This window comes from Callorhinchus milii, unplaced genomic scaffold (genome assembly GCF_018977255.1).
Source record: "Callorhinchus milii isolate IMCB2004 unplaced genomic scaffold, IMCB_Cmil_1.0 Scaffold2, whole genome shotgun sequence".
Taxonomy (NCBI): domain Eukaryota; kingdom Metazoa; phylum Chordata; class Chondrichthyes; order Chimaeriformes; family Callorhinchidae; genus Callorhinchus; species Callorhinchus milii.
The window spans coordinates 12373383-12399155 of NW_024704743.1; the positions used below are offsets into that span (position 1 = coordinate 12373383).

Genomic DNA, 25773 nt, shown 5'->3' on the forward strand with positions numbered 1-25773 from the left:
ACAAATGACGTCTGTCCACCTGTTACCAGGGCTCCCTCTGCCTCCTCATCATCCTTGATCTTTCTGCTGCCTTCGACACGGTTGACCACTCTATCTTCATCCACCGCCTCTCCTCTCACGTCAACCTTCATGGCTCTGTCCTTGACTGGTTCAGATTGTATCTCTCACACCACCTCCACTTCATCTCCACAAACCGTTTTTCCTCTAGCCCCCACACCGTCTCGTGCGACATTCCTCAGAGCTCTGTTGTTGGTCCCCTCCTCTTCAATACTTAATAATTATTAATAATTATTGAATTCAGTAATTCAATGCTCCCTCTTGGTGATATCATCCGCAGACATGGGGGTCAACTTCCACATGTATGCGGATGACACCCAACTATACCGCTCTGTCTCCATACTTGACTCCAGAACCACTGCTGTCCTGACAGAATGTCTGTCGGACATCAAGTCCTGGATGAGAACTAACTTTCTTCAGTTGAACATCAACAAGACCGAGGCTCTCCTGATTGGCTCCCGTCAGCGCCTCCTCACCTCAGGCGCTGACAGCATCACCATCCATGGTTGCACACTCCACCTTGCTAAGCCAGTCCGGATCCTGGGGTCTTCTTTGACTTGAAAGCTATCCTTTCTACCCCACGTCTGCGCCATGACCCACTTTGCCTTCCCTCACCTCTGCAACATCGCCCGGCTCTGCTACTGTCTCACCCCGCTGGCCGCCGAAACCCTCATACGTGCTTTCATGACATCGAAGCTCGACTATGCAAACTGATTGCTTGTCGGCCTCCCCAAGTCCTCCCTCCATAGATCGTCCAGAACTCTGCAGCCCGTGTTCTCTCCCGCACCAGGCTACGTGACCCTATCACCCCCATCCTCGCCCGACTCCACTGGCTTCCCACTGACTGTCACACAGAAGATACAGTTCAAGATCTTGGTCCTCACCTTCAAAGCCCTCCATCGTCTTGCTCCTCCCTAACTCTGTGATCTCCTAACCCCCTACCATCCTGCTCGCTCCCTCCGCTCAGCAGGCTCCAGCCTGCTTCACGTCCCCCGCCTCGCTCGCCCCACCATTGGCGGGCGGGCCTTTAGCCACACTGCCCCCACCCTCTGGAACTCCATCCCACAGTCTCTCCACCTTGCCCCCTCCCTTGCCTCCTTCAAGACCCATCTCAAGACCCTCCTCTTTGACCATGCTTTCGATCTCTCTGCTTCCTCCCCTACCCTCCCTGACCCCGACTCCCAGCTCGGGTCCGAAACTCTGTCTGTCCAGCATCTTGGGAAGTCCTCCCGACATGAAAAGTGCTATACAAATGTAATTTTGTTATTGCTGTTGTATATCAAATGCAAGAATTATTATTATTAAAATCTCGATTTTGATATAATATAAAGCTGAATAATGTTAAATATTTAACAAGTGGATTGCTGAGCATGTAGTGCTACAATTCAGCTCTCTGTGTGCCTCTCCTGTAAATATCCCTATTGATTTGGCCTCTACAGCTTTTTGGGACTGTGAGAGTATTGCGAGTCTTCACAAAAGCTTTCAAGTCTTTAGCATCGCCTGCCCTGATTCAGTTAGTCCAATGAATTGAAATCTTTATAATGCGCTTACTGTTTCCAAGGGGGAAATATTGCCCCATTCGGAGTATCATAGCATAGAAAGAGGCCATTCGGCCCATCAAGTCTGCACCAACTCTCAAAGCAAGGTGTTCAATCAATCTCACTGCCCTGCCTTATCCCCATACCCCTTCAAGCCTCAATTGGTTACTTTATCTTCATTGAGAAACGTGCAAATAATGATAATAATCATTATCATTTGATACAGCGCTTTTCACATTGGGAGGACGTCTCAAAGTGCTTCTCAGAATTCACTGTAAAATTCAGTGGATGTGTGTTTTTTGTAGGCCAATTTGGTGCTCAGCAATGTCCCACAAACAGCCATGAAGTAAATTATCTGGGAGGTTATTGGCCAGGACACTGCGTGAAACTTCCTTTTCTTTTCAAATAGTGCCATGGAATCATTCGTTCTGCCTGAACAGGCAGACGGAACCTTGTTGAATATCTTATCTGAAGCCTGGCTCAGTTGGTTATAGCATTGAAGATTCAAAAAATATCACCTTGTCCTAGTTTTTGGATCATTTTGCCCACACAATAGTCACTCCACTTTACAGTATATCTTGTGAACTGAACGGACACTACCATATATCTTGTGAACTGTGTTGAGACATCTTAACAACATGATAGAGCACTGTGTCAAATGCAAAGATTATTACTAATTAACCATTAATCCTTGATCTTTTATTTTACTATCAGGACCTCAGTTCCTTTGCGATGCCTTTCCTGGATGGAGATGTGGAAAGCTCTGAGAAAGATGGATCTCGAAAGGTAGGGGGACATGATTTTAATCATGGCAAAATTTGAGGCTGGTTTCTTTGTACATCTACACTGTACAGTTTACACTATTAGATTCGCTACAGATAAAGCCATCTCCTGGCAACGCCCTAGCACCCCAGAGTGATGCAGGTCTGAATCTGGAATGATCGCAACAGAGTTACTGTAGTTTGGGCAGACAGGACCTCAGTTTTTAACATCTCATCTGAGAGCCGGCACTTCCGACAATGTTCTCCCCCCACCACTTGAGTGAGGTGGGTAGGCAGCGTAGACTGGGAGCTCCAAAGCCAAAACTGTCACGTTCGCACACTCATCCGCATTAAACTCCATACCCCTGTCACAACATCCCCGTCAAAACTCACTTAAGTCTTTTCTTAGGAAATTATCAGATTTTTAGAGTTGCACATTCACCTGAGTTCCGTTCAGTTTCCTATTAAAAAAAGCTACCTAGATTTCTTTGCACTAGTCTTATTAATCATCCTCAAACTCGTAACACCGCCCCCCCCACTCCCCCCATTACTCCTGCACTTACCGGTTGCCTTGAATTGTGGGAAATGATATCCTGACCTGTTGCTGCCAACTTACATATGCACTTACCAGCTGACTGCGTTAAATCACGGGAAACAGTCATGATCCGTCAACCAGTCAGAAGAATTTCATTTCCTGAAATTCAATGCGATTCCAACGTTTTATGGTAAGTATGCATGTGGCGACGGGTCAACATGCAATGAATTACTGGAAATTCTTGACCCTTCACCACTCTCATTGGCTGCATTGAAATACACATGCACAATGTAAATTATTTATTAAATTGGATTTTCTACGACTTGTGCACTTCGCCTATAACTCAGACTGTGTAAGTTATATTAAATGTTATGGTCTCGAGTGATACGATTCATGTAAGTTTTGCTGTATTATTGTTCTCATCTTTAAATCCCTCCATGGTCTGGGCCTACCCTATCTTTGTGAACTCCTCAAAACCAACTGACCCAGCCGTGTGCTCAATGGACACCAGCCTGCTTAACGTCCCCACCCACCCCACCATCACCGGGTGGGCTTTCAGCCTATCTGCCACCATCCCGGAGTCCCTCTGACTTGCTCCCTCCCTCTCTCACCTCAGTCAAGGTCCCTCAAGACTTACCTCTTTGACTGTGCTTTCGGTTATTGTTCCCCTCCCAACCAATCAGCTCCCACCCCCAGCTCGGGTGCCAAGTCATTATTACTGAGTGCCTCCCAACATGAAAGATGCTGTTTAAATGTATTGTATTGATATTTATCACATCTAATGGAATCTTCTTTCCCAAAATATCACACCCCTTCTCTCTCTTCCCCCCACCCTCTCTCCCGCTTCCCTCACCAATCTCATCAACACTGTTCTCAACTGTCCTATGTCTGCAACCTTGCGTAGACATGGGCATTGCCCCTGTGTGTCAGCCTCGCTCACTCTTGCCTCTTGAGTCAGAAGGTACAGGTGGCATATACTTGTGGAATTCTCAGTCTGGGGTTTCGATACTCTTGAATATATTGCTATGTGTGTCAGACACTCAGCTGAAAACAAACGGTCTGTTTTGTTTATTACAAAAACAGTTCCCACACTTGACAATAATAATAATCCTTTTATTTTGATGTAGCGTCGTATCAGGTTGTTTGCAATGTCTCAAAGCTCTTCACAAAATACTTTGTAAAATGGATTGACCATGCATTTTTTGGGCAAAATGTGGCAGCCAATTGCGCTTGGGAATCGAACCCTGGTTCTTTCGCTTGCCAGGGGAGTGCGCTAACCACTACACTATGGCGTGCAACTCTACCTATGAAATCATAGAATCGTAGAATTATACAGCACAGGAGGCCATTTGACCCATCCTGTCTGTGCCGGCTTTTTGAAAAGAGCTACCCAATTCAATCCCACTCCCCCGCGCTCTCCCCATAGCCCTGCAAACTTGTCCTCCCCAAATAATTATCTACTTCTTTCTTAAAAGTTGTTATTGAATCGGCTTCCACCACACTTTCAGGCAATGCATTTCAGATCTGAACAACTCACTGTGCGAAAAAATTTCTCCTCACCTCCCCTCTGTTTCTTTTAACAACTATTGTAAATCGGTGTCCTCGGGTTACCTCCCCACTCACCAGGGAAATAGTTTCTCCCTGTTCACTCTATCGAATCCCCTCATAATTTTGAAAACTTCTACTTAAGTCTCCTCTTAACCTTTTCTGCTCCAAGGAGAATAATCTTAGCTTCTCTAGCCTCTCCTGATAACTGAAGTCCCTCTTTCTTGGTACCGTCCTGATAAATCTCCTTTGCAGCCTCTCCAATGCCTTGACATCCTACCTAAAGTGTGGTGCCCAGAACTGAACCCAGTCTCTCGCTGAGGCCTAACCAGTGTTTGATAAAGGTTCATCATAGCTTCCTGACTTTTGTATTCTATGCCCCTATTTATAAAGCCTAGTATCCGTATACTTTTTTAACAGCTTTATCTACCCGTCCTACCACCTTCAAAGATTTACTTATATGAACCCCAGGTCTCTCTGTTCCTTCACTTCCTTCAAGATTGTACCATCAGCTTACATTGCCTCTCCTTATTCTTCCTCCCAAAATGCATCATTTTGTATTTCTCCACATTAAATTTCATCTGCCACATGTCTGCCCATTTAAAAGTATGTCTACATTCTCTTGCGAAATGCTTCGAGATGTTTGGTTATGATAAGCCTCTGTATCTAATGCAGAGCTTGTTAAATTATAGAGCTGCCTGCCATAGAGTTGCTTTCTTTGAGCTTATGGTCCAGGCTGACACTCCAGTGCAGTGCTGGGGTTGTACTGTATTGTTGGAAATCCTGGCCTTTGGATGAGATGCTAAACCAAGGTCCTGTCTGAGATTGTTCGGGTGAATGTTAAAGATCCCATGATGCTAATTGAAAAGAAAAGGAAGTTTCTCCCAGTGTCTTGTCGGATAATCCACCAGATAAAATCTGTTATTCATTTCATGGGACATTTGTGGGACATTGCTGTGGGACACAGCTGTGGGCAAACTGGCTATGTGTTCACATACAAAATACAGTGTCACTAAGCTTTACAGTTCTTGTGAAGTGCTTTTGAGACGTTCAAGGCGTGATAAGCCGCTATAGCAAATGCAAGGATTATTATTAATATTTCTGTTTGTATGGTAAACCCAGATTTACATTAGGATTTATCAAGACAGTTTATTTATTTATCAAGAAGGACGTAGTTTTAAAGAGTTGTAAAGGGTAATTTGGGGTCAGACAGGAAGTTTTTCTTTATGCAGAAGGTAATCAATCACTGGAACAGGGTTGCCCAGGAAAGGTGATAGAAGCCAGGAGACCTGACTCATTTAAAAGCTGCTTGATGTAGTGATCAGGTGAGGGTGGGTGTTTTGGAGGGATGAGATCAGATGGGTCGAAGGGTCTTCTTTATCCAGATAAATCTTGTGCGATCTTGTAATTTTTTGGGGTCAGCCAGATGTCTGACACATGCGAAACCTATCAACATGCTTAAGAGTATCTAAACCAAGCTGAGGTTTCCATGCACCCCACCTGCACATGGAAATCCCAGAGATAGATTGTTGGAATGGAATGTGCACTTTCTCTCTGGAGGGACACATTTGTTTACCTAATTCCGGAAAGTATGATGTGCAGGTTGGCAACAAGCAAGACTTGGGGACCCCAGAGTCTGCGTTGGGGTAAAGTCTGGCATTTATCCAGCTAAAACCACATAGTTTGCCATTGATATCACTGTCTGGCAGGCATTCCCACTGCTTGTCCAGATAGGACCACCCTACCCATTAGGGCTTTGGCTTATGGGGTTAATAGGAGCTGAGTGGGATGACTCCCTGCCCCCCAGTGACTGATCTGTCCTTCCAAGTCCTGCCAATGAGCCTGTGTTGTCATCTAAGGTGAACCTGTGATTGCAGTGAAGAGCTGGGCAATAGCACCCGTTTTCGCCCACAAAATACAGTCACTACAATTTACAATATATTCCTTGAAGTGCTTTGAGACGTCAACGACGCGATAAGGTGCAATATGAAATGCAAGGATTATTATTAACAATCATTAATTATCAATTATTACTTGTTACTTGTTACTTGTTAATTATTAATTATTAATTATTAATTATTAATTAGAGTAATAATAATTAATAAGCTTTATAATAATGAATAAGATTAATAATAATCTTATTAATTATTATTAATCTTATTAATTATTATAAAGCTTATTGATTATTATTAATTAATTAATCTTATTAATTATTATTAAAGTGTGTTCCTCAGCACCTCACTCACTCAGACCCTTTTTGTGTCTCTTTCAGGGGGAAGACGCCTCTCATTCCGCAAGTCCTTCCAAAGGATTTTTTTCCCGGAATTTCCACAACCGGCCATCCAGCCCGGTGTCCGCTCCGGCGAGGTCCAAGCATAGCCCCAGCTCTCCCAGGTCGGTGTTTCCGTTTCCTCAGGATTCTCCACCCAGGCCTTCCCGCCGGATGAGCTTCACTGGGATGTTCCGTTCTTCGTCTAAAGACTCACCGTCCCGGGATTCATCCGCCAGCTCCAGCTCCACCTCGCCCGTCTCCATCCGCTTCTTTTCCCGGACCAGGAAAGGTAGATGTTTTATTATTAATATTTATTCTAATTAATATTTTTATCATTAATGAGTTGAGGTACAGATCAGCCATGATCTACTAGAATGGCAGAACAGGCTCGAGGGACTGAAAGGAATACACCTGTTCCTATGTTGACTGGCTCAGATAGTGCTCTCGCCTCTTGAGTCAGAAAGTTGTGGGTTCAACAATGACTTCCTACCAAAATGCAACACTTCGTGGAGAAACGTTGGATTTTGGGTGGAAGAATGAGGAGAGGCAGTATAAGCTGATGGTACAATCTTAAAGGGGGCAAATGAACAGAGAGACCTGAGGGTTCAACTAAGTAAATCTCTAAAGGTGGCAGGACAGGTAAATAAAGCTGTTAAAAAGCATACGGGATACTAGGTTTTATAAATAGGGGCAGAGAATTCAAAAGTCAGGAGGTTATGTTAATATTTATAAAATGCTGGTTAGGCCTCAGTTGGAGTACTGCGTTCAGTTCTGGGCACCGCACTTTAGGAAAGATGTGAGGGCATTGGAGAGGGTGCAAAGGAGGTTTACCAGGATGGTACCAGGAATGAGGGACCTTAGTTATGAGGAGAGGTTAGCGAAACTAGGGTTATTCTCCCTACAGCAGAGAAGATTAAGAGGTAATTTAATAGAGGTTTTCAAGATCATGAGAGGAAAGCTTGAACCGGGAAAAACTGCTTCCACTGGCATGTAGGTCAGTAACCCGAGGACACCGATTTAAGTAAGTTGTTAAAAGAAACAGAGGGGAGGTTAGGAAAAAAAAATTTCACCCAGCGAGTTGTTTGGATCTGGAATGCATTACCTGAAAGGGTAGTGGAAGCCGGTTCAATAACAACTTTTAAGAGAGAAGTAGATGGGTATTTGGGGAGGACAGGATTGCAGGGCTATGGAGAGAAAGCGGGCCAGTGGGATTGAGTTGGATTGCACTTTTCGGAGCTGGCGCAGACACGATGGGCCGAATGGCCTCTTTCTGTGCTGTATGATTCTATGACTTGCATTTATACAGCCACCTTCAAGCTGGATAACATCTGGTGTAGTTTGATGCTGATCTGGGGAGAAAGGGGAGGTGACAGTTGAAGAGGAAGGTCTTCAGGTGCCATTTGAAAAGCTCGATGGGCTGAATGGCCTATTCATGTTCCTATGCCAAGAAGGGTATTGTACATGCAGGAGCACAGACCGGCTGACATGTGGGAGCGTAGAGCACCTGTGTGATAAGCGTTCCTGCGTGTTAGCGAAGTGCATTCTAACGGAGTTTTACTGTGTATTGTTGGCTCCTGAGGTGTGTTCCTGGGGTGGGTGAGTTTCTGTTTCCAGCAGTACTGCACCTCTTCAGATGCAGTTAGTGAAGAGTTTCTGTCCCAACCACAAATTGACTGTCCCATATATGCAGTTAGGCAGCTGTCCACTAGAGGGCAATATTACCTGGGTCCACACAATGCTACAATGAATGATTGCTTAACAAAGGCATATTAGATAGGGAGAAAATCCACTACACTTATTCTCATTTTGTGCAGCATTTTTGAGCTTCCAGGATCTGGTAAACTGGCAGTGTGTAGGAGGTGACACTGGTGCCATTCCCCCNACCCCCTGAGGAAATCCATGAGAAAAAATCCCCTTTGGCTCATAAAGATAATAGTCATATAATAATAATCCTTCTATTTGATGTAGCCCTGTATCACGTCATTGAGACATCTCAAAGTGCTGCACAGAATTTACTTCAGTGCTTACTTTGTGGACAAAATAATAATAATAATTATTAATAATAATAATCCTTGCATTTGGTATAAAGCAACTTGCAACAACGTGCGTATGTATAGTGCCCTTCACACCAGACAGCGTCTCAGAGCGCTTGACAGTATATCCTGTATCCTTTACAATATATTCATCTCAACGAATTGATTAGGCACTGTATTAAATGCAAGGATTATTATTGTTATTAATACATGTGTGTGAAATGAACCAGACAAAAGATTCAGGGATAATAATGCTCACACATAAAAATAATAATAGTAATATAATAATATAATAAATATAATATAATCCTTGCATTTGATATAGCGCTTTTCACGTCGGGAGGACGTCCCAAAGCGCTTCACAGAACACACTGTAAAGTGAATTGACTGTATATTTGTGGGCGAACGCGGCAGCCAATTGCGCACAGCAATGTCCCACAAACAGTCGTAGATTGAAAATGACCAATTTTATTATTGTTTTTGGTTTTTGGAGGGATTATTATTAGGCTCTGTGTGGAGTAAGGAAACTTGCCCAAGGTTTCGCCCTCTGCCTGGAATTGAACTCAGGTCTCTCACTTGCAAAGCGAGTGCTCTAACCACTGAGCTACAGGACTCCAAAATGACAATAATCCTTGTATTTAGAATGCTGGTGGGCCTTTTCATTTCAGGAGGATTTTTCAAAGAGCTTCACATGATTTACGAGTGTAAATTTGAACACAGCAACATCCCACAGCAATCTCCCATAAAGTAAATGGCCAATTTTATCTGGGGGATTGTTGGCCAGGACACTAGGAAAAATTCGCTGTGGGATCTTTAACATCCACCTAAACATTTGGTTTAATTTCTGAACAACAACAATAAATTACATTTATATAACTGTGTTCATGTTGGAAGGACATCCCAAGGTGCTGATTTTGTCTCATCAGAAGGATGGAGCCTCTGATAATGCAGCGATTTCCCCCGTCACTCCACTGACATGTCAGCCCAGACTGTGAGTTCTAAGTCTCAATGTGGAGCTTGAACTCACAACCTTCATGACTCAGAGGCGAGAGTGCTTCCCACTGCGCCAGGCTGATACAGTAATGGCTGTTTGGATGTGATCCCGGTAATGCCAGTGGAATTGTACCTCAGGGGACGTGGGATGGGGGGGAGCGGAGGAATCAAAATGCCTTCAGTAAACGGGAGAGGGGAAAGAAAACTATCAAATCTGGGTCAATTGTGGGTTTAAGTTTACATAAGGACAGCATTGAGCTCTGGCTGCTCCCAAAATAACTTCAGTGATGTATCTTAGTGGAGCTGAGGTCAGAACTGATGCAGTAGGGCTGTGTTTCCATTCCCTTTACGCCATCTGTCTGCTGATCAGCGTGAGGATAGCATGGTACCCCAGACAGTAAGGTTGCCTCATGACGGCTGTTAACCAGCTCTGTGCTCAGTGTGAACACCACAGCAAGAAATCTCACCAGGTTTAATTATGCTTCAGTTTTGTTTAGTGAATAAATTGGGAATATCTGCATGTATGTTATAATTTATGTGTATGTTGTATAATTTGTGTCTTTCTCTCCGGCTCTGTTTCTCTCTTAAGTGGGCTCCCCTTGAAGCTGAACTGGCTCCAAGGTGACATGTTTGACAAAGGAATGTCAGAATCCAGCCAGCCCTCTCTAGTCCTGTTTTTGAGCCTGGTGGGTCCGCAGTATTCCAGGGCACAGCTGATGACAGCATAGGCAACCTGGCTCATCGGTAGCACCTGGAAGGGCAGACCAGTCCTTGGGGGCAAGAAGTCATCCCACTCAGCTACTGTTAACCCTGCAAGCCAAAGCCCTAATGGGTAGATTGGTCCTGGCTGGACAAGCAAGGGAAATCTTGCTGGACAGCAATATCAATGGCAAGCAATACAGTTTTAGCCAATTAAACTCCTGCAGTACCCCAACGCACACTTTAGCGTCCCCAAGCCTTGGCTCTTGCCAACCTGCGCCTAATACTTTCTGGAATTAGGTAAACAGGATGCATTCCTCCAGGGAGAGCATTCCATTCCAACAATCTATCTCTGGGATTTCTGTGTGTAGGTGGGATGCATGGAATTCTCAGTTTGGTTTGGATACTCTTGAGCATGGTGATGGGTTTCCACATTTTTCAAGACACCCGGCTGACACCCCCACAAAAAAATATTCTCTCTCTGTTTTTCTCCTTCTCACTCTCTTTTCACTTTCTCATTCTCCACCTGTGTCTCTTTCTCTATTAGCTCTCCATCTCTCTTGTGTTCTCTCTCTTTTTCTCTCTCACACTCAAGAATAGAGAATAAATATAATCCTTGCAAGTAATACAGCGCCTTATCTTGTCAACAAAACATCGCAAAGCAGGAATTCTGCCACAGGACCTTTAACATCCACCTGAACAGACGGAAGGAATCTCAGGTTAACATCTCACCTCAAAGTTGCCACCTCCAAAAATATAGTGCTGCCCCCAGTATTGCATTGGAGAGCCATCCTAGACTGTGTGAGTTGAAAGGCCTGTATATATGGCCTTTAAGGCTTGTATATATGTGTATATATACATATATATAGATATATATATACACACATGTGTGCGTTATGTATGTTATGTATGTTAGTGTTAGTGTATACACATATATATACACACACAGAAATCTCTTGATAACTCACCCCCCACACAAATACACACACATAGTACACACTACCCCCCTCCCCCCACACACGTAATACACAGTACCTCACCTCCCCACACATACACATAATACACAGTACACACTACCACCCCCCACACACACATAATACACATGCACATATAATATCCATGCACATATATAATACACACATACATATGATACACTCACATATATAATACGCACACACATATAATACACATGGACACACGCACACATATATATATATATATATATATATATGTGTGTGTGAGTGTAAAACACTCACACACACATATAATATATACACAAATAGTCTTCCGTCTGGGAGTCAGGGTGGGAAGCAATGTGGAAGGCCCATCACATTGAGACTTTTATTCCATTCAATTGGTTTTAATTGAAATAGCCCCAGGGCTGTTGGTATAAGTGAACGGGGGCAGGGTGGGGGGTTGGGAAAAGCAATGCTTCAGAACAGCTTGTACTTGGCTGTGTGGTTAATGCCCTCAGGCACTTTCAGGTCTCCCGCACCGCACTGTGAATGACTCACTTTATTTATTTCAATCACTTCCGATGCTGTTCAATTAGCGAGACTGGGCTTTGAGAGTCGGGGGAGGGGAGGTTAGAGGTTAGTTGCATGATCAGTTTCAATAAAATAACAATTAAAATAAAATAATCCTCATGTTTGATATTAATCCTGGTCATTCAATCTTGGGGGGAGATGTCTCAAAGAAAAACCCAGGATTTCACTGTGGCATGTTGTGATTGCATGTTTTGCAGACGACCATTGCTAATAATAATAGCGATCCTTGCATTTATATAGTGCCTTTCACGTTGGGAGGATGACACAGGCACTGGATAGTGGAGGGTTTATACCTGAGGTGGGGGTTGGATTTGGGAGGGGTGGGTGCCATTGAGGCATGGGGGCAGGGGTGTAAGATGACTGAAGACATGGTCAGGGGAAGGTCTCAGGGTGCTTCGTTGTGGTGGGTCGAATGCTGAGCGAGGGGGAAGGAGGTGACCATAAGCGTAGTCGAAGAGGTAGTTTTTCAGGGTTAGGGGTGGATTTAAAGATTGATTAAAACGGGACTGAGGCAAAGAGGTAGAGACAGGGAGTTCCAGCAACAACAATAACTTGCACTTATACAGCACCCCTCACGCGGGGTAGCGTCTCAGAACACTTAACCCTTCCAGAGGTTAGAGGGGCAGTGGCTGAAGTCACAGCTGTTGATGGTGTCTAGCAATATACCAAAGAGGCAACTCACTGAACATACAGTAAATAGCACCTTTCATGGATACATGTGAAACCCTCTGAGTAAGCCTATGAAATGTCTGAGCCAAAATAAAAATCAGACATTCCCACCCCCCTCCTCACTGACAGTAATCTATAATCAGTCCAAAGAGAATTGATCCTCAACAGCACCTGAAAGAGAGCGAGCGAGAGTGGATTGTGCATTTTATACCTTTATTGATTCACCACAGAAAGAAACAAATTAGCTTATCCCCTCTTTATCCTTCTATCTATCTCTCCCACCCTCTGTGCCCCTCCCCTCCCTCTGCGGTACCTACTGTTAAGCCCATTTCCATGCTTGTTTCTGTATCTTCAGTCTCTACCTAATTTCCCTTTTAAATTGCATAGTTGTCTTGGTTTCAACAGCCACTCACACTAATGGGTTGCTCATCTTAATAACGTTTTATGCAGCAAAGAAAAATAGTCTAATTTCTTCCTTCATGCTTTTGGTAATAATCCTACCGATCCTTTGTGTCTGCAGTCTGATGTGCCTACAGTCCAAAATGTTCATGGTTTGTGTATCAGCGTGGCTCAGTGGTAGCACTCTCACCTCTGAGTAAGAATGTTGTGGGTTCAAGCCCCATGTTGGATACGCTTAAGAAAATAAGGACCAATTAACAAAGGGAATCAGGAGGTAGAAAAGCAAGAACCAGGGAGCACTGACTAGAGGTTTCTTGATTGGATTGTTTGATTTGTAACTTGTGAGCTGAGAATAAAGGAGTTTTCTACAAATTGATTGTTGAGCCCTGCGACCAGGGCTCCCTCTGCCTCCTCAATGCTGTTGATTATTCTATCCTCCTCCACTGCCTCTCACCTCAACCTTCATGGTTCTGGCCTTGAATGGCTCAGATCCTATCTCTCACACCGTCTCCACTTCATATCCACAAGTGGTTTCTTCTCTAGCCCCGCACCGTCTTGTCCAGTGTTTCTCAGGGCTCTGTCCTTGGTCCCCTCCTCTTCAATATTTATATGCTCCCTCTTGGTGACATCACCCGCAGACATGGGGTCAACTTCCACATGTATGCGGGTGACACCCTGCCAGAGAACTATCATTTTTTATAATGGTTGCAATTATAATGCAGCAACTGATATGTGAAAGTGTCTCCCTGAGATGCACAAATAGCAAACCTCTAACCATGGCTGCCCTGTACGCTCCCACATACACACCATATGCACCTCAGATTAATGAAGTCTGCCAGAATAGAAGTGGGCAAGAAAAACACTTTAAGGATGCACCTCACTGAGCCAGTCCGGATTCATGTTTGACCCTCAACTATCCTTTCTACCCTACATCCATGCCATGACTCGCTCTGCCTTATCTCGCTTCAGCTTGTCGGCCTCCCCAACTCCTCCCTCCATAGGCTGCAGATCAGCCAGAACTCTGCAGCCCATGTACTCTCCCCCTCCATGCTTCATGATCCTATCACCCCCATCCTCATCCAACTCCACTGGCTTCCCATCACACGGAGGATATAGTTCAAGATCCTGGTCGTCACCTTCAAAGCCTTCCATGGCCTTGCTCCCCCCTATCTCTATGACTTTCTAACTCTCTACCAACCTGCCCGCTCCCTCCGCTCAGCTGCCTCTGCCCTTCCGACTACTACCCCCTCTCCACCCCCCCCTCACACTCCGTCCCCTACCCATCCCTCCATCCACACCTTCGAACTTATCTCTCCCTCTTCTCTCACCACCATCATAACCCACATGAAACAGACCAACTGCTCTCTCGACCCCATCCCTACTCCTCTCCTTACCTCCCAGCTCCACCTCCTTGCCCCCTATTCACAGACATTACAGACGCTTCCTGCCACTGGCACCATTCCCACACCTTCAAAAAACCCTCATTGGACCCAACCCCTCTCTTAAACTATCGCTCAATCTCCAACCTCCCTTTCCTTTCCAAGGTCTTGAAACGAGTCGTTGCTTCCCAGCTTCGCTGCTTCCTTTTCCGCCACTCCCTTCCCAAACCTCTCCAATCTGGCTTCCATGTTGCCCACAGGGCAGAAACAGCTTTGATCAAAGTGATAAATAACATTCTGTCCATCTGTGACCAGGGCTCTCTCTGCCTCCTCATCCTTCTTGACCTCTCTGCTGCCTTTGATACCATTGACCACTCTATCCTCATCCACTGCCTCTCCTCAACCTTCATGGTTCTGTTCTTGAAGGGTTCAGATCCTACCTTTCACACTGTCTCCATTTCATCTCCACAAATGGCTTCTCCTCCAGCCCCCGCACCATCTCGTGCGACGTTCCTCAGGGATGTGTCCTTGGTCCCCTCCTCTTCAACATCTATATGCTCCCTCTTGGTGACATCATTCGCAGACATGGGGTCAATTTCCACATGTATGAGAATGACACCCAACTCTATCTCTCTGCCTCCATCCTCCACTCCAGGACCTCTGCTGTCCTGACAGAATTGTCTGTCAGATATCAAGTCCTGGATGAGAGCTAACTTTCTTCAGCTGAACGTCAACAAGACCGAGGCTCTCCTGATTGGCTCCCGTCAGCGCCTCCACACCTCAGTTGCTGACAGCATCACCATCCATGGTTGTACAATCCACCTTACTAAGCCAGTCCGGAACTTTGGCATCTTGTTTGACCCTCAACTATCCTTTCTACCCCACATCCGTGCCATGACCCGCTCTGCCTTCCCCACCTCCGCAACATCGTCCGGCTCTGCCAATGTCTCACACCAGAGGCCGCCGAGACCCTCATACATGCATTCATAACATACAGACTTCACTACACAAACTCCATACTTGTTGGCCTCCCCAACTCCTCCCTCCATAGGCTGCAGACCATGTCCTCTCCCGCACCAGGCTCCGCGACCCTATCACCCCAGTCCTCGCCTAACTCCACTGGCTTTCCATCACACAGAGGATACAGTTCAAGATCCTGGTCCTCACCTTCAAATCTCTCCATGGCCTTGCTCCTCCCTACCCCTGTGACCTCCTAACCCCCTACCAACCTGCCTGCTGCCTCTGCTCAGCGGGCTCTTTCCTACTTCACATCCCCTCCCTCCCCCACCACACCATTGGCGGGCAGGCCTTCAGCCACATTGCCCTCACCCTCTGCAACTCCATCCCTCAGTCCCTCCGCCTCGCCCTCTCCCTTCCCTCCTTCAAGACGCATCTCAAGACCCTCCTCTTCGACCATGCCTTTGATCACTCTCCTGTCCTCCACCCTCCATGATCCCGACCTCCAGCTTGGGTCCGAAACACTGATTGTCCAGCGCCTTGGGATGTCCTCTCAATGTGAAAGGCGCTATACAAATGTAGTAATCCCTCCAAAAAACAAAACAATAATAAATTGATCATTTTCAATCCACGACTGTTTGTGGGACACTGCTGTGGGCAATTGGCTGCCGTGTTTCGCCCACAAATATACAGTCAATTCACGTTACAGCATATTCTGTGAAGCGCTTTGAGAGGTCTAGAAGACGTGAAAAGTGCTATATCAAATGCAAGGATTATTATTATTAATGTTGTTGTTCTTGGTCTGAAATGCTGTACACTGTCCAGCGCCTTGGGACGTCCTCCCGATGTGAAAGGCGCTATACAAATGTAATCTTGTTGTTGTTGAGAATATAACGTGGTGTCAGATGTAAAACTGAACGGATCTGTAAAAGACAAAGAGATTGAACAGGGATAATAAAAGAAGACAAAATGAGTGTTGGAGAAGCAGAGCTGGATGCCATGACAAGATATGTGCAAATACTGCGAACATTGAGGTTAGATGTTAACTGAAGACATAATTGGCAAAGATTTGAGTGGAATTTTTAAATATTTGCGCTAGCCTCAATTGTGAAGAAATTGCCACAATTACAGCAGTTGGCTATTTTCCTAAATGTGACTGGAGAAGAAGTGAGGGATTATTTTGCAACTACGGGAAAAAAATGGACATGCCATTAAATGCAATGATAAAGGTCATGCAGGAAAGATGTTGTGGGTATAACAATGTCACAATAGATAGATATAAATTTGGAACAAGGAAGCAAGGGCCTACGGAATCATTTCAGCAATACTGTGTAGCATTATGATCACTAAGTAAAATATGTAATTATGGAGCTTTAAGAGAAGAAATGATCAGAGACCAAATTGTATTAGGATTGAAAGATAATGAAATACGCAGCAAGCTCTTGAAAGAGGAGACTTTAATGCTTTAAAAAGCTCTGCAAATAGTCGATATAGAAATAATGTCCAAAGCACACATGAGGGTTAGAAATACAGAAGAGATGGTGAAATTGATGAATTAGCTCAAAGAAAAAACTGGAATGATTCAGATAGGAATATGGTGTATGGAGGATATACAGGTCTAAAAGGTAAATAAATATAGAGGAAATTTGAGAAGTGTGGATTAGTGCATCCTTTTCGGAGATGTTTAGCGAAAGGAAAATAGTGTTATGAGTGTCATTGGTGTGGGCATTACGCAGGACAATGCAGAAATGGACAAAGAGAACCTGTAAGGAGCTATGGCAGAGGAACCCAGGAGGAAAGGCGTACAAGACGAAACAATTACAGAAGGCCAAATAAGATGCAGAGAATTAGAATTGAGCAAATAAAATTGACTGTTTGTGGGACATTGCTGTGTGAAAATTGGTCACCCACAAAACATAATGTCACTAGACTTGACAGTATATCCTGTAAACCGCATAGAGACGTCTCAACGGCACAATAAAGTGCTGTATCAAATGCAAGGATTATTGTTACAGGAATCCCTCCGACTTACCAGAATCGGGTATCCGGAATTCAGACATAGCTGAGGCCCGAGGCCGAAACAGAGACATTTAAAAAACATCCACGGATCCACACATGTGTTGACTCCCGCTGGCCCACTCTCCCAGCCTGCCCCCCTCTCTGCTTGCGGGATTCAGACAATTACAAACCAAGTAAGACCCCCAACCCCACCCCCGCCCGCCCATGCTGTCAGACCCCCATGTTGCTGCGATCAGCTCTGAATGCCTTTAGCAAGGTCAAACCCTACAACTGTCTCAGCTGCTATGGGCACATTCCTCAGTGATGCTGACGCATGGCTAAGGACATCTGTTGTGACAGTGAGAGTGACACATGGTGCAGCACAGTGTGGCCGCTGCTAACACACACCCTGGGCGGGCCCTGCTCCAGCCACCTCTGATGAAGCAATATTAGCTTCTGAACTGCGACTTAGCACAAACAAATACAACCCTGTCAAACATGAGGTGGCAGCCTGGCTCAGCCGGCAGCATACTCACCTCTGAGTCAGAAGGGGTGGTGGGGGGGGAGGTCAGGGGTATGCTGCATTGTTGGAGGTGCCGTCCTTCAAATGAAACGTTAAACCAAGATCCTGTATGCCTGTTCAGTTGGACGGTAAAGGCGTAAACAGAAGGGAGTTTCTCCCGGTGTCCTGGCCGCCAATCCACCACATAAAAATTGGTAATTTGTTTTGCGGTTGTTTATAGGGACAATGCTGTGCACAAATTGGCTGCTGTGCATTTATATAGCAAGGTAGCATCCCAGAGCGCTTCACAGTGGCAGATCCGCCAACAAGCCAGTGTGAGAGGGAAGGGGGAGGTGATCGTAAGAACAATCAAAAAGATAGGTTTTTATGTGGGATTTGAAGGTGAGGAGGTAGGGGGCAAGGTGGAGGGATTGAGGGAGAGAGTTCCAGAGTTTCGGGGCATAGTGGCTGAAGGCACGGCCACCAATGGTGGAACCGAGGGCACGAGGGACAGACAGGAGACTGGAGCCTGCCGAGTGGAGGCAGTGGGTGGTGGAGTGGGGGGTAAACAGGTCGGATAGGTAAGGGAGTGCGAGGGCATGAAGTGATTTGAAAACAAGTGGAACTCCGTCCCACAGTCCCTCAGTCTTGCCCCCTCCTTAGCCTCCTTCAAGTCGCATCTCAAGACCCTTCTCTTCGGCCGTGCGTTCGATCACCCTCCCCAATCCCGACCCCCAGCTCGGGTCCAAAACACTGACTGTCCAGCGCCTTGGGACGTCCTCCCGATGTGAAAGGCACTACACAAATATAATTTTGTTATTGTTGTTGAGTGAGGATCTTGAAATCGATCTCTTTGGTGATTGGGAGCTAGTGGAGCCTGGCAAGGACTGGTGGGATGGGGGGATGGAAGTTTCATGTGGGTGAGTATCCGGGCGACGGAGTTTTGAATTAATTGTATTTTGTGTAAGGTGAAGCTGGGGAGACCCACCAGGAGGACATTGAAATAGTCCAGCCGGGAAGTGATGAAGGCATGGACAAGGGTTTCAGCTGCGTCGGTTGTGAGGTATGGATGAAGGAGGGCAATGTGGTGGAGGTGGAAAAAAGTGGTCCTGGTCAGGGAACGGATGCGTGGTAGAAAGGTAAACTGGGGATTGAACCTGATGCCTACGTTGCGCCCGGGAAGGTTGAGGAGATAGGTGCATGCACAGGGCGGTCAAATGAAATCTAGGCTGAAGCACCGAGTGGCTGGTGTGAGTGACATTGATGTGTTGTGAGAAGCATGTGTTAGTCGGCCTGACTTGCAGCTTTGCATTGTTGAAGGTGTCTCTTTTCACATGAAATGTTGACTGATTGATTGATTGATAGATAGTTAGATAGGTAGGTAGATAGATAGAGACAGATTGAGATATATAAATAACCAAGGTTAATTGGTCCATTTATCAGATCAGTTCTTTTATTAACCACTGTCATAACATCAACAACAACAAAAAATTACATTTATAAAGCGCCTTTCATGTTGGGATGATGTCCCAAGGCAAACCCCTTATTATCCCACTGCATAATGAGGGTTTGCACCCTAGCTGTGGGTTGGGATCAGAGAGGGGTGGAGGCAAGACGGGAGTGGGTGTTGTGCGGAGGAGGGAAGATGACCAAAGTGTTGGTCAAAAAGTGATGGTCAAAAAGAAAGGTCCTAAGACTGGCCTTGAAGGAGGTAAGGGAGGGGGCGAGACGGAGGGATTCCAGGATGGAGTACCAGAGGGTGGGGGCAGAAAGACTGAAGTCCCGACCGCCGAAGGTGTAGCAGACCAGTACCTTGACGGTTAGAGCATCTGCCTCGCAAGCGAGAGAACCTGGGTTTGATTCCCAGGCAGGACGAAACTTTAGGCAAGTTTCCTTACTCCAAGCGCCAGTTTACCTAGCAAATAAGCTGGAACCCGGTTTGTTATTCGATTGGCGGATCGCTTTCCAGGAGTAATAATCCCTCCAAAAATAAAATAATAATATAATTTGGTCACTCAATCCATGACTGTTTGTTGGCCACTGCTGTGTCACTACACTTTATAGTATATTTTGTAAAGCACTTTGAGGCGTCTCGAAGATGTGATGAGGTGCAATATCAAATGCCAGGATTATTATTATTATTATTACCCTGTCCTGCAGATCCCTCACGTTGTGTTTCTCAGGAGGAGCTTTAATCAAAATAGACGTGATGTCATCCCATAATGAGACGGCCTCCAATGGCTGGTCAGGCTTGTCAGCAAGGAGGTGGTTTCCTTTTACAGCCTCCTCTGTCCAGGCTATTTTAAAGAGACATTGAGCACAGCTGCACATGACAATCTGCAATCAGAGGCAGTGTGTGTCTCTCCTGCAATCGCAACAGCAGTCACAAGCAGGAGCGTAGAATTCTGCCTGGGAGCTCGTCTATCTCTTTTTCTCTCTCTCTCTTTCTGTGTGACTGAACCTCGCTCCTGACGGATTTTCCCTGACTGGAGACAAGTGGAGTGGAAGGAGGGGCTGGGTGGTTGGGTTTGGGGGGGTAGCAACCTGAACTGAGACAAACCCACAGTGGTTAGCGTGCGCGTGTTGAGAAGAAATTCCCTGCTGAGGTGTTGGACGGAGGATCGATTTCGGTAGACCTCGCCCGGGGGGACCCTCTGGCTGGCCACAAGGTGCCCAACGCACGCCTCCCAGCGCCCTGACTCCTGGCATGGGCTGCCCTCGCCGCCACCCTAACCCTCGCTGCTCTTGTCCATGAAGCGCTTTGGAAGCTTACGAGGGAGCAAGAAACGGAAGGACCAGGAAGTAAAGGCAGAGAGACGCCAGTCGGAGCCTCATGGCCTTCTAGGTAAAGGTGTCAAGCTTTAATGGGGGTGCAGGGGGAATGGAAGGGGGCGTGGAGGGAATGGAAGCGAGGGTGTAGGGGTAATGGACGCGGGGACATAGGGGAAATGGAGGGAGCGCGGGGATTTGCGGGATTTTTGAAATGCACTTTCCAATATCCCAGTTCTGCATGATGCTGCATTCTGCTGGAATGCTGCTCAGATTCCAGTCTCATTTCTGATTTCCAGATACCAATCCCCACTTTGAGATCCAATTCCAAATCTCCAGATCCAAATCCCTGACCTCAAAATCCAACTCCCGACCTCGAGGTCCCATTGCCAACCTCCAGATCCCATTCCCAACTTCCCATCGGTCAAAGGAGTCTCCGGCAGGAGATTGTGATCCGAATGTGCTCCAGTAATAGATGTGTATCCGTGACCCTGGGTGCTAAGTTATTAGTGAATCCTTTTAGGAATCACCGCATGTCAAAGGCGGGTGAATAGTAATAATAATAATAATCCTTGCATTTGATATAGCGCTTTTCACGTCGGGAGGACGTCCCAAAGCGCTTCACAGAACACACTGTAAAGTGAATTGACTGTATATTTGTGGGCGAACGCGGCAGCCAATTGCGCACAGCAATGAGGATGGACCCCATCACCCACAGGTATCTGGATTAGACAGTGCCATGTGTCTGCTTTCTCTCTCTCTCTCCCAAGCTAACCCTCATTGCTCTCACGGTCCCCACTCCCCCTACATGCACATGCACATTGAATAGGAGTAAACAGGTTGATCATCACTTTGCTTCAGTAATCGGGCTGTTTATTTGTTTATGGATAAATGGGTTGAGCTTGGTGTCTTGGTTCATTTTTCTACTGGAGTGTGGCCCAAAATAGATATGGTGTGTGTGTGTGCGTGTCTGAGGGTGTGTATGTGTTTGGGTGGTGTGTGTGTCTGCGCGTGTGTGTATGTGTGTTTGCATGTGTGGGTGTGTGTAGTGCGTGGGTGGTGTGTTTGTGCACACTGAGGTGGCTGTGTGTGCGCGGATGTCTCAGTATGTGTGTGTATACACACGTGTCTAAGGATGTGAATGTGTGTGAGCACATGTTTGAGGGTGCGTATATGGTGTGTGTGAGTGCGTGTCTGAGGGTGTATGTAGTGTGTTTGTGAACGTGTGTCTGAGATTGTGTGTGCGTGAGCGCGTGTCTGAGGGTGTGTGGTGTGTGTGTGTGAGTACATATCTTATGGTATGTGTGTGTTTTTGTATGCACGTGTCTGAGGGTGTGTGTGGTGCGTGTGTGAGTGCGTGTCTGAGGGTGTGTCAGTGCGTGTTTGAGGGTGTGTATGGTGTTTGTGTATGAACATGTCTGAGGGTGTGTGTGTGAGCGCGTTTCTGAGGGGGTGTGTGGTGTTTGTGTACACATGTGTCTGAGGGCGTGTGTGTTTGTGTACGCACGTGTCTAAGGGCGTGTGTGATGTGTGAGCGCATGTCTGAGGCTATGTGTGTGAGCGCATGTCTGAGGGTGTGTGTGAGTGTAGTGGGTGAGTTGTTGGTTACGGGAGGAGATGTAATCTGAGAGCAACTGTAGACTTCGTAAAATTGTAGATGTAAAACAATTAGTAAAGAACAAGCTTTCTGTTTGCCGGTTGTGTTAAGTGTTGTAGGTGATGGCTGGGAGGGGCTCAATATCATGGGAGTAGCTGGTGTAATACAGATTAGCTTCATAACAAAGAAAGAACTTGCACTTTTTATCAGGCCAAAACTTCTCACCTGCTCCGTGACGCTGCTGTATAAATGCAGCTGTTGTCATTGTTGACTTGGAGCGCTTCATAGGCACTTGTCATCAAGCAAAGTGACTGTTTTTATTGATATGTGTTTGTTGGATGCTCTGAGACGCAGTGATTCTGAGGGGAGGGTGCTGAATGGGGGAGGTTATTGTGAATTATAGATATGGATAACTATTCTGAAAGTATTGCTCAATCGCTTCAGAGAGAGGACTTTCAACCAAGAGAGTGTAGGACGCAGTCTTGTCAGAGCCTACAAGGTGATGTGCTTGGTAATGGATTGTCAGAATCAAACCAACCCTCTGTGACTGTCCCTCGTTCATTTCCTGAGCCAGGAGAGTCCGCACTATTCCAGGGCAATGCTGATGCCAACACAGCCAGTCTGGCTCATCACCTCATTAGGGGAAGAGAGTGCATGTTCCATTCCAGCCACAGGTTAATTTCCATGTGTAGGTGGCATATATATATATATGTAACGCAGGGCACTACCCTGCGTGAGGGGCGCTATATAAATGCAAGTAGTTGTAGTCTGGTTTGAATACTCTACAGCATGGTAATGGACACACTGTTGACCAAACAAAAGGAGATGAAATGGAAGTGGGGTGGGCAGTCAGCCTTGGTTCCAGCTTATTACTAAGTACTTGTGTCTCAAACCTGAGCTCAGCATCACTGGGTGTCAGCCCAGCTCAGTTGGGAGCACTCTCACCTCTGCGTCAAGAGTGTTGTGGGTTCAAGCCTTGTGTCTGCTTTTGAGTTTGTGGTGAAGGCTGATACCAGTATTTGTAGTTAGGTGAGAGGCCATGTGTTGTTGGACATGTTGCTGTTATTTTAAATGAGGCGTCAGAAAGATCTGTCTCAAGACCTACTTCTTTCTCTGGCCCCTTGGCCCCCCAACCCCAGCTCGGATGACAAGCCAGGACTGTTAAGAGCCTTGGGATATCCTCCAGATGTGAAAGATGCTGTAAAGGTGTAAATTTATATTGTATTGTATGCAGGTGGGTCTCCATCCTGGAGCCCCTCTGCCTCCCCCTCTCCCGTGCCTCCTTCAAGGTCCGTCTCAAGACCTTCCTCTTTTTACAATGCTTTCAATCATCCTTCCACCTCACTTGCCCTGAACCCCAGCTCGGGTGCAAAGCCTTCACTGTTCAGAACCTTGAGATGTCCTAACAACATGAAAAGTGATGTGTATATGCAACTTGTTGTTCTTAAATTGATATGAATAACGCATTTGTATGAGATATTACAATCCAATACAAAATTACACTTGTATAGTGCCTTTCATGTCGGGAGGACGTCCCAAGGCGCTGGACAGTCACGGATTTGGACCCAAGCTGGGGGTCAGGATTGGGGAGAGTGCAGGGCAGGGAGGGTAGGAGGATGGCCGAAGGCTCCGTCAAGGAGGAGGGTTTTGAGACACGCCTTGAAGGAGGCAAGGGAGGGTGCGAGACGAAGGGAATGTGGGATGGAGTTCCATAGGGTGGGGACAGAGAGGCTGAAGGCCCGACTGCCTATGGTGGGCTGGGCCAGGCGGGGTACGTGGAGCAGGTCACAGCCTGCTGAGTGGAGGGAGTGGACATGTTCATATGGAGTTAGCAAATCACAGAGGTAGCGAGGGGCAAGGCCGTGGAGAAAGACGATTTTGAACTCTATCCTCTGGGACGTGTGTGAAACTGGATCTCGCTCACACCCTCAGCAGAAGGAAACTATCAAAACCTTGAAGAGGGGAGCAGACTATTGACTAATATTTCGGTACAGGAAGATATTTGTGTGTCAGCCTGTCTTGGTCGGTCTCCTCGGAGTCAGAAGGTTGAGTTTCAAGCCCCATGTATGGACTTTGAACTCACACATTGACACCCTGCTGATGTGCAGTGCCTCAGGGAGCGCTGTGTTGTCAGAGGTGCTGTCTTCGAGATGTTAAACCTAAGCCCGGTCTGACTGTTCAGGTGGATGTTAAAGATCCTGTGTGGCTTCGCAAGAAATTAGGAGAGTTTGTCCCGGTGTCCTGCCCTACGATCCTCCAAAATCAAATTAGTTTGTGGGACAATGCTGTACACAAACTGGATGCCATGTTTCACCCAAAAAACAGAGTCAAAACCACTTTATAGTATATCCCGTGAAACTCTTTAAGGCATCTCGGTGATGTGATAAGTCGCCATATCAAATGCAAGGATTATTATTATTGTCCTGTCCACCAGATAAAAAAAATCTTTCACATCATGGCTGTTTGTGGGAATGGTACTGTATGGAAATTGGCTGCCGAGTTCACCTACAAAAATACAGTCACTGAGCTTTACAGTGAATTCTGTGAAGCTTCTTTGAGATGTCCTCCTGATGTGTAAGGTGCTATATCAATGCAAGGATTATGAATATAATTATTAAATACCCACCCTCATGTCTTCCACATTATAGCAGAACTAGCTGTTAACTGGGTGAGTCCTGGCTTCTGCCAGCCAGGCATTTTATTGTTTGAAGCTTCCCTCGCACCCTGCAATTGAAGCTCACTTTAATGAAGATTAAACACTGGGCTGGAGTGGAGACCAGTAATTAGGTTTAGTTGTGTAAGTGCAAAGCCAACACATTCCAGAGCTTTTAAATATAGATAAGTAAAGCCAGGTGATACTGGGCATGCAAATGAATCTAAATGGAGGGTGGGGATGGTGGTAAGTAGGATGTGGTGGGGAGGTTAAGAATTATTGCCATCTGGATGTTGATAAGAACTTCAGAGTACATTTTGGAGTTTGCATTATATTGGTGAAGCATTCAACCCTGCTCCCTCGCAGGTTTCAGATCAGCCTTCGGGGGTGGGTGTGGAGGACCCTGAGCTGGGATAAAGGGAGCTTGCAATCCGGGATCAAGTGTGGTTGAAGTGTGCCTGGGATCTTAAAGCACAAGGGGTGCCCTGAAGCTTGGTCTGGTTTATAAATACCCCACCCGCCGGCCTGCCCTTACACCAGTTATTCCAAAAATGAGCCACTGGCAGGAATTTACAGCATCAAAATAAATGCAACTGGATTGAAAGGCTTTCATTTTATTCTTCGACTGCTGCGCTGTGCCAAGCCGCGCCATGCTGAGCTGAGCTTGGCTGAGCTGGAATTCACTGGGCTGTGCTGTGTGGTGCGAGATTCATCAATGAGGGCGTCGAAGATAAATAATAATAATAATAATAATAATCCTTGCATTTGATATAGCGCTTTTCACGTCGGGAGGACGTCCCAAAGCGCTTCACAGAACACACTGTAAAGTGAATTGACTGTATATTTGTGGGCGAACGCGGCAGCCAATTG

At 46.1% G+C, this 25773-nt stretch overlaps 1 protein-coding gene across 1 annotated transcript in view; it reads left to right on the plus strand.

The window, feature by feature from the left end:
* LOC103187036 (5'-AMP-activated protein kinase subunit gamma-2) overlaps nt 1-25773 on the plus strand; it is a gene marked incomplete in the record, with an annotated part of 170814 nt that overhangs the window by 47784 nt on the left and 97257 nt on the right. The window contains 2 exon segments of the mRNA XM_042331967.1: nt 2310-2381; nt 6709-6997. Coding sequence (XP_042187901.1) covers nt 2310-2381; nt 6709-6997 — 361 coding nt within the window.